Source organism: Dipteris shenzhenensis, chromosome 17, assembly GCF_047967505.1.
Source record: "Dipteris shenzhenensis isolate YYH24624 ecotype China chromosome 17, Dip_SZ_1.0, whole genome shotgun sequence".
Classification (NCBI taxonomy): domain Eukaryota; kingdom Viridiplantae; phylum Streptophyta; class Polypodiopsida; order Gleicheniales; family Dipteridaceae; genus Dipteris; species Dipteris shenzhenensis.
This window is the reverse complement of record NC_141612.1, coordinates 876,690-890,266: the sequence shown is the minus strand read 5'-3', so window position 1 is coordinate 890,266 and position 13,577 is coordinate 876,690. Positions and strand designations below refer to the sequence as shown.

Here is a 13,577-nt window from a genome sequence, read left to right as displayed (position 1 = left end):
CAAATACCACAAGAAAAAGCCCAGTTTGTAGCACCAAGATGAAGATTGCAACACCAAGACGAAGCAGAGGCAAGACCAAGCTCCACAATACATGCAACGAAAGAGGGACATTCAACACACCTTCGAAATGCATGCGGGGGGCACATTCAATAACTACATGCCTAAGCAACACGCGGACCTATCAACAATTCACAATGTACAACCTGTAATCAGTCACTAAACACGATCAAGATGTCGCCATGTGTACCTCCTCCCTCCAGCCCTCCACGTGGGGGAATTATCCACGGTCGGGGATCCCGGGATTGCCCGGAATTTGGCTTGTGGCCCGCCGACCGCAAGCTGGAAGCGAGGAACCACTATACCCCAAATGAAAATTCATATTTGCAGGGCACAACACGTGGATCGACGAGAGCCTCCGCTCGTCAATTACCCGCTTCGCTTGCAACCCAATCGAGATTTCTTTCCATGTCTGCGAGCTGTACGACCTCGTTTCTTGGCATCGATGGCTCTGGCAAGCTCATTCTTCCATCTGCGTTCCACCCTTCTCATGTTTCCGACCATGGAAGCCGTCACCGACAAAATTCGACCCGCACCGGCCCCAACCATCCTATGCTCTTACAGTATTTCACGAGCGCCAACAACTTGAACGACTTAAGTACGATGCTCGATGTATATGGGCAATCTCAAGTCAAACATAGAAGACTGCTGGGAGTTCGGAGCCAGGCTGGAGCTGTAGAAGCAGTGAAGCCACAGAGTTCGAACGTGCAGGCCTTGGATATGGGCAAAAATCGCCTCTCGAAGGTTAGAACTGAAATGTTATGTGTGAGAATTTCTCTTGTAGAGTGTTTCATTTTATTGTCCTCCACATAAGTATTGCATAGACCAGCAGTACGAGTCAGTATTGCAATCAATTCTACGTTTTGGACAGCAAGCGGAACGACATGTTAACCATGGCCCGTGAGCCTTGGAGGACATTGATCAGTCTTTGAGACAAAAAGCCCACGACATGCATTATTCTGGAGTTTGCACATGCAACTAAGTTCTCTCAAGTTGTGGAGCTACAGTTGAGGCCGAATTCATTCGTTGGTGCTACAATTACATTTGAGAGAACAAGATAAACTTATGTTGTGCTACCGAGATATGTAGGGCTCCTCTGCTTTGTGAATCGAGGGAATGGTCTTAGATATTGTAGAGTTTTGCAAGAGGCCTTATTATAGAGCTCAGGATTTTTGTTTCCCAATCGTGGGTGGGAAATTGAGCTTGAAGGCTTTTATGATCTTGGGATTCGCCCTTCTGTCGTTTTTCTTTCAGGAGTGATGTGGTGAAGAGTGTGGAGCTGATACGGTGCGAGATGCCACCCACATTTGGTTAGGGACATCATAGGGGGATCAATGTAGTCTTTTAGAGGCTGTAATAATCACTTTTCGAAGGTTTTCATCTAGGATCTTTGGAGTTGTTGCCGTAAAAGATGACTAAAAGTGTCTGCTATTGCCATACAAGGAACTACCATTACTTGTGTTGCACTAACCTTTGTCACGGCTGAGTCTGCCCTTCATCTCCGGAGTTGTCTACAAAAACTCAGTATGAAGACCTTTGCATAAAATGAATGCTCAAGCTTGTGTGGGTGTGTTTGTGAGAGCATATGTTGATACTATGGTTTACACCCACCGGTGGGCACTTAAGATGTCAGTGGGGATGTCATAGTAGCTAGTACTTGCTATGTGTGATGGAGTTTATGGTGTTAATTGATTGTCATGAATTGAAACTATTGGAGAAATAGGATCAATGCCCCACTGATGATGGCAGTGGGGATGTCATAGTAGCTAGTACCTGTGATGGAGTTTATGGTGTTAATTGATTGTCATGAATTGAAACTATTGGAGAAATAGGATCAATGCCCCACTGTGAGCTACCAAATGAGGAGACTTGAAGGGGTTGATACCTCAGCATGCGCAAATAGACTTCAGTGAGAGATGCGTTATGTGGAATAGGTGTGCTACATATAGGAGGTCAAGGTGTTATACACATAGGTATTGATGTGGCTGAAGTAGGCGTAGCAAGAGGAGAAGCTCCACATGATGCATCCTTAGAATCTGCTGCTAACGTATCAACTCTTGTTCTCTTCCATACTACCTGTGGGGCATTTGAATCCCCACTTGTTGGAGTCTTGCTTACACAGAAGCGTGATTTCCAGCTGAATAACTCAATAAACTTAGAATTTAAGAACTTTTATAGTTCCACATAAAAATACCACAACTTTAAATGCATTCATCCACCTAGCAACATAAGATAAAAGAGATAGAGACAAGTACATTGGCACCCAACTGCGTGAGAATGAGGCTGCTCCCCCAAAGGGTAAAACCGGTTGTATTTGTTTAAATATCTTAGCCTTACTACAATGGTAGTATGGATCTTTGGACAAAACCCTGTCTAGGAAATGAAGAGTTCTAGACCAAGACTCAAAATATAGGACTATTACAATCATCTTCCTTTCCAAACTGGGACAATACTTTGCATGTGTCTAAAAAGTGGTGGTATTTAGTTGCATTTAAAGTAGTACACCCATCCGATAAGCACATGGTCAGATAACGCACCTAAAAGCGTGTTTTTTTATGGTTGTGCATAACAGTGAGGCACAAACGGTGTTTAATGCTTGATATACCATGCAAAGCATATCCGATGGGCACAATACTTTGCATGCACCTTAAACTCTATGGAGTTGACTTACATGCAAATTGGCGCTCTCATCCCATAAGTACTTGTTCGAATAACACACCTAGGACGGTGTTTTTTGACGGTTGTGCATGACACTAAGGCAAAAACGGTATTTAATGTTCCTCGACCATGCAAAGCATATCCGATGGGCACAATACTTTGCATAAACATATGACTGAGGATCATCTAACAAAGTAACCATTGGCAACCTTTGGCCTGGTACGAGTTGGAGAAAGCCACATAAATGGTCTTGGTCCTCCTTCTTATCCCTTAAACATAGGAAATTCCGATTCTACCCGTTAGGGCTAGTATAGAAACCTTAGACTCTGGAAATATCAATCTTTTCAACACATGCAAAACCCTAACTATCTAAAAATTAAAAAAAAGAGAGTTTAGAGACAAAATCAATCACCTTCAAGATCAACCAAAAGCGAAAAAAGATTTTGAAACAAGGGAAAAAGAAATAGCTCAACCATCAATTGCACCTTATAGAATAAAGGTTGGCTGCTAGAGAGAGAATGTGCTTTTCGAGAGAGAATGCCTAGAGAAAGAAAGCATCTATAGAGATGGCATCTAGAGAGAGAAAGCATCTAGAGAGAGAGAGCATCTAGAGAGAGAACGTCTAGAGAGAGAGCATCTAGAGAGAAGGCATCTATAGAGTGGAAGGCTGATAGAGTGGCTTGGCAAAGAGGGCTGATGGAGCGAGGCTAGGAAGCAGAGGGAGGAACAAGCCAAGGCTGATCTAGATTGAGGCAAGGCCCTTAATTTATAGAAGAGCTAGGGGAGCTCAAAGCTAAGGAATAGAAAAAGCTTTTACAAGAATAGGGAAAGCTTGGAGAAAAAGCCAAAAGTAGAAAAGCTAGACTCTAAATACAATAAAGCTTAAATCCTAGAAAAGCAAGGAAAGAAAATAACTTTTAATATAAATTTAACTTTGTATTTTATACCACGGTACCCATACACAATAATTAATTGATGTAGGGGCCTAGGACTCAATTAAACCTAGAACTTAAACGACTTAAATCTAGCTCTAGACAACTCAAAATTCTACCAAATTGGAACTCTTGGAAAGCCCTAGAAACTAGATACGCATGGACTGGGTTTTGAGATCACTTTCAACACACAAGACTAGGTGATCTAGATCTGTCCTCATTGACTAAGCATCATAGCCTCACACTCCAAGGCTCACCCCCAAGCCCATTGAAGGTGTTAGGAATAGAACAATCGGGTAAGGAGAACCCTTGTAGATGTGCGAAGTGTCATCAGTCTCGTACGGCATGTCGGTAATTTAATACTAGGTGGAGGTGATTCAGTAAGATAGTCATTCGACTCGTAACTTCAATGGTGTGAAGTCCACCCCATGCACGAGCTTCCAACTTCCTGTCATATGGATGTGACTATGATGGGTACGACCCATGGCCATGCTGTAGATGGCACAGAGAGAGAGAGAGAGAGAGAGAGAGAGAGAGAGAGAGAGAGCATACTGAAGACGGTAACATAGACCATACTGAAGATGGTAAACATAGTCCATGCTAGAGATGGCAAACCAAGACAGTAATGAAGACAGTAGATCACATTGAAGATGATAGAGCCATGCTGAAGGTGACTGGTCGCGCTAATGAAGGCGACAAATCGCGTTGAAGGCAATGAATTTCACTGAAGGCGATAAGGGCTGTGATGTTTGGAAGGGGTCACACTGAAGGTGACAAGTGCTATATTGGAGATAGGAATACGTGGTGATCAGCCATGTAAAGAGAGTACTCTGAACTACCGATAAAGATGTGCACATGGTAGCAGAAGATGCCCGGTCGGGATGTGAGGTCTTGTCACAAGAACTCAGATAGAAGAATACAAACGTGTGGTCAATAAAAATGAGATCTCAAGAAAGTAAAAATAATGATCAAAAAATATGGTAGTCAAAAGAGCCATTGTTACACCACTCCAAGAAAGAATTGATTCATTTGGAAGATGTATAGGACATGGATTAACGCCTTTTCTAGACATACCAAGAAAATGAACTCTCATATGGGATGTGCTACCCTTGTGATCTCCTCCACAATGCTAAATTGTATCCTTTCCATGACCCTTTGGACTCCAGAGGAATCTTGATGTAATGTGCAATGCTTAATGATTGTGTAATTGCCGTGCGACCTTCTTTAAAACTTAATGCGAGTCGTCTTTGCATATGCAACATAGAAAGAAAGAAAGAAAGAAAGTTTATTAAAGTCTTCAGAAGACCGATGGGTCTATGAGACTAAGAGAAACTTGATACAAGCAAGCTGAAAGGATGGAGCTACTAATGAGCTACAATGTCACAACTGTGGTCCACTCTAACCCCCCTCATCAAGGGTTGGGGAGCGAGAGCATAAAACTAGGGATAGTTAGCTGTCGGTTGCCTGTGGCGTAGTCTTGCGCTGTCTCCTGGTCACCGCTCTACGTCTGACAAGTGCGACCATGACCCCTGTCAATCGCGCTGCCACTTTGAACAAGGAGGGAATGTCTCCAAGCATAATTTGTGTGTCGATCCTTTGCTTGAGGTGTCATGTCATTGGATCTGGATCTTGATCACGTCTAGGGCTTGTGGAGTGGGAACCTGTATGGTATGGCTGGAAGAACTCTGTGATCATGCTTTGAGAATACTCTACTAGGGTATGTCTCTGTGATTGAAGTAGGTGCTCACGATGTTTGACTGCCTCATGGGCATACTGCTCCTTCATTGCATCCAACTCATTGTGATAAGCAATGGTTACTGGGGAAACTTGAGGCTTCCTTGAAAATGCATCAGCCACTACATTCTTTTTACCTTCCACATGCACTATCTGGAAGTGAAATATGGATAAGAAAGTGGCCCATTGCATATTCTTCTCAGATAACTTCGTCTGAGTGAGGAAATATCTCAGAGATTGATGATTTGTCTGCACTGTGAAATCAGCCCTAAGCAAATATTGCTTCCACGCAGCAAGGGCATGAATTACAGCCAGCAATTCCTTCTCATAAATGCCCAGATGTCTCTCATCATCCTACAAAATTCTATTCTCATAGGCCACTACCCGTCCTTCCTGCATACTGACCCCTCCAAGGCCATTCTTTCCACATGCATCAGCTTGGACATGAAAATCTTTCCGAAGATTTGGCAAGATCAATATTGGGTCTGTGGTAAGCTTTTCTTTTAGCATCTCAAATGCTGCAATCTGATTTTCAGCCCACATGAAGGATTCTCCTTTCTTCTGCATAGCATAGAGTGTTGAAGCAATTTCAGCAAATTGGTGAATAAATCGCCTGTACTACGAGCATAAGCCCAAAAAGCTTCGTACTTCATGCAAATTGTTAAGCTGTGGCCAATTGCGAATTGCTTTAATCTTCGCAGGATCCATACGCACTCCATCCTTAGAGATAATGTGCCCGAGAAAGTGAATCTCAGGCATAAAGAAATCACTTTTTTTTTGCATTTACAATCAGCCTATGCTTGCTGAGTTCTGCAAATACAATTGCCAAATGCTTCCTGTGCTCTGCCTCATCTTTTAAGTACACAATCATATCATCGAAGAAAGCGCCCACAAAAGTCCTAATGCTCACGGAAGATTCTGTCCATCATCCGATTAAAATTGGTAGGAGCATTCGTAAGCCCAAATGGCATAAGTAAGAACTTATACAACCCAAAGTTGGTCATGAAGGCTGTCTTGGACACATCCTCTGGACTAATGCGTATCTAATGATACCCACTCTTGAGATCTATGCGACTGAAAATGGCTGACCCTTCCCATCTATCCAAGATATCATCAATCCTTGGAATTGGAAATCTGTTTTTTATGGTTATCTTTGTTGAGTGCACGATAATCAATGCACATTCTCCAAGAACCATCACTCTTTTGCACCAAGAGAAGTGGTGAACAATAAGGGGAAGAACTGGGTTGAATCAGCCCCTTATCCAAAAGGTCCTTCACTTGGCTCATGATTTCTTCTTGCTGAGCCGCACTCACCCTATAAGGTGCCCTGTTTGGTGGACTACTCCCTGGCACTGTATCAATTGCATGATCCTTAGGCCTCTCAGGTGGAAGTTCACCCGGTAACGACTCAAAAAAACACTCTCCGTACAAATCAAAAGAGATACATGAATCGGAATCCGATCTTGGAGGAGCTCCCGTCTGCTGCTGCCCTCCACCGCCCGTCGCCATCACCTAGCCCTTGGCCGCGCCCTGCCCCCTTGGCCGCGCCCTGCTCCCTTGGCAGCGCCCTGCTGCCTTGGCCGTGCAGGCTCCCTTGGCAGCGCCCTGCTCAGGTCGCCCCCCTTCAGCCCTCTCGCGTCGCGCCCCCTTTCAGCCCGCTCGGTCGTGCCTCCCCTTCAGCCTGTCTGGCTGCTGCAGGTCGTGCCCTGTTGGTCGAGCCCCCCCTTCAGCCCGCTCGCGTCGTGCCCCCCCTTCAGCCCGACTGGCTGCTGCTGGTCGAGCTCCCCTTGCCCTTCAGGTCGCCCCTTCAGGCTGCCATCTAGGCCGCCCTTCAGGCCGCCAGTAGCTGTTGTCTGCCCCTCCCTTGCGCTTCAGGCTGGGCTGCTTCAGGGCCCTCTCCGGGGCTGTTCTGCTCGTGTTCCGGGGAGCTGAGTTCCTAGGCTGCTTCCAGGCATTGGCAGAGCTTTCTGCTGAAGGCATTGGCAGAGCTTTCTGCTTCAGCATCGAGCGGCCTGTTTTCATTCCACGCAGGCTGAAGTTTGGGGCATTCTTTAACCAGGGGTTTTTTGGGGATTCTAGAGGTTGGTTGCGAGTTCTTGGTGGGTATTTTCAGCAGAGGTAGCTCCTCCCCCTCAGGACAGCGCAAGCTGAGACAATGGAGGACACTAATGCCACTCCCGTCGCCGAACCTGAGGAGATTGAAGTCACAGTTTCTTTTCCTCCTGACATTGTGCAGATGATTGAGGTAGCAGAGGAGGGTTTTCGTTTGACGCACATCATTGGCTTTCTACCCAGTAGAGGCCAACAGTTACGTGATTGGGTGTACACCAGCATGGCCTCATTGGGTGTCTCAGTCACGGTTTTCCGATTGGTTGGCAGAGGGTACTTTTCTTTTGGCCTTTAGTCTACAAAGCAGGCTCAAAGAGTACTTATGAGCTCACCGATTCAGTTTCAGAGCAGAGTCATCCATTTGTGGCCTTGGCGGAAGCACTTCAGTACTACTTCCTCGGGACCGCGTCAGGTCTCTTTTTGGATGCTTTCCCCTGGACTTCCTGATGAGGTCAGCTCTTGTCGCAGAGCTGTGGAGCATATGGCTAGTGTGGCAGGTACAGTCATCCCATCAGGTGCTAGACTTTCCTATGCTCAGTCACTTGCTGGTACAGGTGTTACGAGGGTCAGACTCACTTCAGAGTTCCCCCCTCCTCGACCTTTGCCTACTTTGATTTCGTACTCCACGGGAGATGGGGTCCAGATGCAGCAGAGGGTTTTGTACGAGGGGCTTCCTGATCAGTGTCTTTTTTGTCGGAAGAGAGGTCACCTTATTAGGGATTGCCCTAGTCGTCGGCTTCGATCAGAGACTCCGGAGCCTTCTCATCCTACGAGTGACCCAGAGCCTACAGTTCAGTCTCCAGGGGTCTTTGAGCTTGCTTCGACTCATTCAGAAGAACGAGAGGAGACTCCTCTGGGGGAGCCTCCAGTGGACTCAAAGGACCTGGAGGTGCCTCCAGTGGAACAGCTTTCATGGAGAGCTCGGAGGAGACGGAGACAAAGGGAGAGCCAGCAGTACGAGCAGCTCCAGGTACGAGCTCACAGATGGCAGAGAGTTGAGACACATGTGCAGGAGACCCCGGAAAGGGGAGATGCAGAGGACCATCCGCAGGCATGTCTTGACACTGTGCAGGAGACGGTAGCTCAGGGAGTCGAGACACATGTGCAGGAGACCCCGGAAAGGGGAGATGCAGAGGACCATCCGCAGGCAGGTCTTGACACTGTGCAGGAGACGGTAGCTCAGGGAGTGGAGACACATGTGCAGGAGACCCCGGAAAGGGGAGATGTGGAGGACCATCCACAGGTAGGTCTTCACACTGTGCAGGAGATAGTAGCTCAGGATTTGATGACTCTAGACACTACTACCCCGGAGGTTCAGATATTGGTTACGGAGACAATTATTCAGCAGGAGACTGCTCAGGCTGTAGTTATTGTGATGGATGCCTCTCCCCAGCAGTCCATTGAGAGAGTGGTTTTTTTACGACACAGGTCAGAGTCAGAGCCCGTCCCAGGATCACATGTGCTTGTACGAGGTTTCCTCGAGACCCCTTTCACAGCCGCGTTGCACAGTACCTTCCTGTGTTGCTATGCGGAGCGTCCTTTTAGACACCCCTCCCAGTACAGCCTCGTCCTTGCAGCTTTTCACTCTTGGTTTATCCAGATCTTTTGCGAGTGCGGTCACATATTTTGCTCAGTACCCAGACATGCGTGAGGATTGGGAGATCCTAGCAAACGAGATCGAGCGAGATTATCAGTCACCCACGCGGACATGCATCTCGTCGCATATTCTTCCTCTCCCTCTCACCTATTCCAGGAGTGGAGTCAGGACGGCTCAGCCCTTTTCAGCTCTTCTGACTCCTAGACCTGACCCCAGGATGGTTGACAGAGATCTGCCCGTTGAGTTTTGGCCCTTTTTGGCTCGAGGGGTTATCACAGACTCCCTCACTCGATTGGAACTTCTACCGGTGTTTTGCCGACGGTCAAAGGAGGTAGAGGAGTACTTGGGATCTGTTTCTCTCTCCAGAGAGGGGCACGTTCTTCGTTTCTCCGCAGGTAGCTTTCGATCTCGGGGGAGCGAAAGCTGGTCAGCTGAGTTACTTGACAACGAGATTGCTAGATAGCTCATGAGCATGACTGAGTTTTCATCGGTTCACCGTATTGTCGGCTCGCAGATTCATTCTTGCCCTAGGACTCTTCGACCTGGCTTCGGTGGTAGGGCCTTTCTATTTCTGTTCTTTGAGATTCAGGGAGACTTTGATTTGCCCAGGAGTGCTGGTTGGTTTGACTTTCAGCTCCTCAGTTCGCGCCAGAGTACTATTCCCTTGGATGGAGCCATTTTACATGAGTTGGGGCAGATTTGGAGTTTCATCAGAGACCGACTTTGGATTGCGCCGTCAAAGAGAGAGTTTTGTGCAGTTGCCACTGGCACCCCCTCACTTCCATCCGATGTCTAGGTTGTCCATCATTTCTTGGAATGTGAGAGGACTGAACGGCCGCAGATTTACCTCAGATGCAGATGGTCGTAGATTGGGAGTTCCTAGATTGCAGTTGCTTAGGGACTCCCTTCGGTTTATTTCCTTAGGGTCCCCTCCAGACATTGTGCTTATCCAGGAGCATAAGCTCTCCCAGGACAGGATTGACAGATGCAGATCCTTACTCAGAGGACAGAGCCGGACATATTGGAGCCCAGCGGATGGCGCGAGGGGAGGAGTTTACATTTCAGTTTCAGCTAGGTGGGCCTCAGAGATCACCCAAGAGGGTACACTAGTGGAGAGCAGAGCATGCTATGTTATTCTTCAGATTGAGAGCACAGCAGTTGGTGTTCTCAATGTGTATGCTCCCGCGGATCCAGCCCACAGATGTGCTTTTTGGAGACAGCTCAGAGAGTCCCTTCTGTTAGAATTATAGATATAATTCAGCAGTGACCAATGTAATTTAATAAGCTAGTTAGGGGCACTTTTCCCTCTTTAAGAGGTTTTTCCCCCTAACCGCAGTTAGTCCACTAACTATGGTTAGTGACTACTAAGGTTTTGTCACTAGGACAAAACCTTATCTCTCACTCTTTCAGTTGTACTCTCACACTCTTCTATTGCAACTAAGCTTTCAAGCTTTCAGCTCTTAGCTCACTCTCTCCCCCAAATCTTACATTTGGTTTTAGAGCAGATCGTGCTCTAGGACCTGCTCTAAGCTCCCGCGAGCTCTCTTTGCTGCTCGTACCTTCGTCAGCTGCAGTCTTGTCGTCAGTACCTATCGTACTTGCTCGCATTTGCCATAAGTGTTGCGTCCGTACTTGCTTGTACTTGCTATACCGTACGTACCTGCTGCCTTCGTACCTTTCGTATAGTCTTGCCGTACCTGCTCGAATCTACTGTTCATCGTCCGTACCTACGCTTCTTTCCTGATCGCTCCGTACGTTCGTCGTACAACTTCGCTATCCGTACTGTACTACCCGAACTGTACCTACAGCAGCACCATACCAACCTTACCTGCGCCTACGCCCGTACCAGCATACCTGCAAACTCGACGTCCGTACCTACGACTGTACTATTTCTCGGCCGTACGATTAGTCGCCGTACATGCTGTACTTGCACGTACTTGCCGTATGGTCCTGCTTCAGTACAGCTCATCATACGTAATTGTACCGTACATATGTACTTCTCCGTACATCATGAATCTGCTCATCCGTACTCACCGTATCAGCAGATCTGGTGGTATTTGTACATACATTTGCAGTCTTTTGTAGCCATTTGGGTATCTTTGGGTTCATTGTTGCTTGTGAAGCAGACATTGCAGGCAGATTCAGAGGTTTAGCCCAAAAATTTGGGGCTTTCTGTGCTTTTGCCCCTTTCTGGTTGCAATTTCAAGCTCGAAATTTGGGGCTTTCAGTTTTGCAGTACAATTTCTTGCAGAAATTTGGGGATTTTGTGATTACACTGCAATTTCGCAGTGAATTTTGGGGCTTTTGTGTTGGGAGAGCAATTATGGAGATTTCAGTTCATGCTGCCTTTCTTGAAGTGTTTTGCAGCACTTTTGGCAGATTCTGGAGAGTTTTTGATGCTTGGACAGATTTCTGACAGTGCAAGTGCAGACATCTGAGTTGCATTTACAGCCAGTGCTTGGCTGTGTTTTTGGGAGTTGTGCATTTCATTCCCAGTAAGGGAATTCAGTCTTGTATCTGCTAAAATCTCTTTCTTAGATATGGCCCAGCAAAATCAGAATGATTTCCAGTTCGGTGGTCTTTCACAGGAAGACAAGTTGGATGGTACCAACTACTCCCTCTGGAGTTTTATGGTACGCAATATTTTGATTTCTCGCAATTTATGGGATTATGTGAATGGGGGTGAGATCCGACCAGCAGGTATGGCACCTAATACCCCTCCCTAGCAAGGAGGTGGAAGAGGTCGTGCACAGGGTGCAGCTGCAGAACAAGTTGGTGGTGCAGCTATAGCCACTATTCCAGAGCAGAAGAGATGGGATTCACGGGATGCCTTAGCTTTGTCATGCATCTCTCTTTCAGTGAAAAGATTTATCATTCCGCATATCCAGTCGTGTAAGACCTCGAAGGCAGCGTGGGATATCTTAGAAAGCATGTATGCAGCCCGGAATGATGCAAGGGTATCTTTCTTGAAAAGAGAGTTAAGTAATACACATATGGAAGAGGGTGACTCCATGTCAGTCCACCTCACAAAGCTACAGGATCTCAGAGAGCAATTATTGAACATTGATGAGATTATTCCTGATTCAGAGATGATTACCACCACTTTGAATTCTCTTCCTGAGTCTTATCTCAGCTTTCATACCTCGCTGAACTTATCATTGAGGGGGGGTGCAAATCCTCTCACTTTTCATGAGTTGATAGGATTTCTGCTTCAGGAAGAGCAGACCAGGAAAAACTTGGCTTCACGTGCAGGTGAACAAGCTATGCTCTCAAAGTTCAAGTAAAAAACAAAGGGACAGGCAAAGACATCAGTAAATCAGCCGTCGAGTGGGTCAGGACAGTCTTCACAAAAGGCTAAAAATGATGCAAGTAAGCCCAAGAAGAAGGGTTTTTGTCATTACTGCAAAAAGCGAGGTCATCACATTGCAGAATGCAGGAAAAGGCTTGCAAAAGAGAAGAAAAACAGCTCCGGTATGGCTGTTTCAGATTCAGCTCCTCATGCATCTGACAGTGGGGATGCTGCAGCCAACTTTGTTGGACAGGATTATGCCTTTTTATCTTGCATTTCAGATTCTAGGCTGGCTGCTCCAGATGCTCGGGATAGTACAGCCACTTGTAATGATGATACATATGCCTTTTTGACTTGCAGTTATGACCCCTCTACGGATGCATTAGTTTCCAGTGTCAATGAAACACTGAATACTTGGTATTTTGACAGCGGTGCCTCCAAGCATATCACTTCTAGGAAGTGTCTCTTTACTTCCTTGCATCCACCTCCCGCTGGTAAGAAAGTCACTTGTGCCAACAACTCGTCATATTCAGTACGTGGCACAGGAGAAGTTGAGCTTACCGCCATTGATGGCTCAGTTTTCAGACTTTCAGATGTCTTGTATGTGCCTGGTATCACCAAGAATCTCCTTTCAGTGTCCACTCTTAACAGGGCTGGATTTCAGGTCATCTTTGAGGATGACAAATGTGCTGTCCGAGACAGGGAAAATGATTATGCCTTGAGATTATCTGGTACTCTGCTGCGTGGGCTTTTTCAGCTTGATCTTTTTGAGAAAAAAGCAGCCCATGCTCTTGCAGTTTCTACTCCTACTGCTGCCATGCAGAATGCAGCATTATGGCATGCCCGATATGGCCACATGCATTACAACAGCTTGATGACACTTCAGAAGCACTCTATGGTTGATGCATTGCCACCTCTTGAGATACCTCCTCCACATGCCTGTGAAGGGTGCATTTTAGGCAAGATGCATAGATTCCCCTTCAAAAAGGATGGTTCAGTTAAAGCTGTCCGGAAATTACAGCTTATACACAGTGATTTCTGTGGTCCCATGAGGACTCCATCATTGGGTGGTCATCTCTACTTTGTTACTTTTATTGATGATTACTCCAATTTCACTTGGGTCTTTGGACTAAAGCGCAAATCAAAAGTGTTCATGGTGTTTAAACACTTTTCAGCGATGGTTGAAAATGAAACTGGACTC

At 46.4% G+C, this 13,577-nt stretch overlaps 1 protein-coding gene across 4 annotated transcripts in view; it reads left to right on the top strand.

Annotated features, from left to right (window-relative positions):
• Positions 1-312: 312 nt before the first annotated feature.
• The window catches only part of LOC147891500 (Small GTP-binding protein), a 224,393-nt gene continuing 211,128 nt past the window's right edge, over positions 313-13,577 (top strand). For all 4 annotated transcript variants that reach the window (XR_015542420.1, XM_087388079.1, XM_087388078.1 and 1 more), the window contains exon 1: positions 313-801. Coding sequence is in view for 3 of the 4 variants with exons in the window: in XM_087388079.1 (XP_087244205.1) it covers positions 466-801 (336 nt within the window). In the remaining variant the exon portion in view is untranslated. The remainder of the gene's footprint in view (positions 802-13,577) is intronic.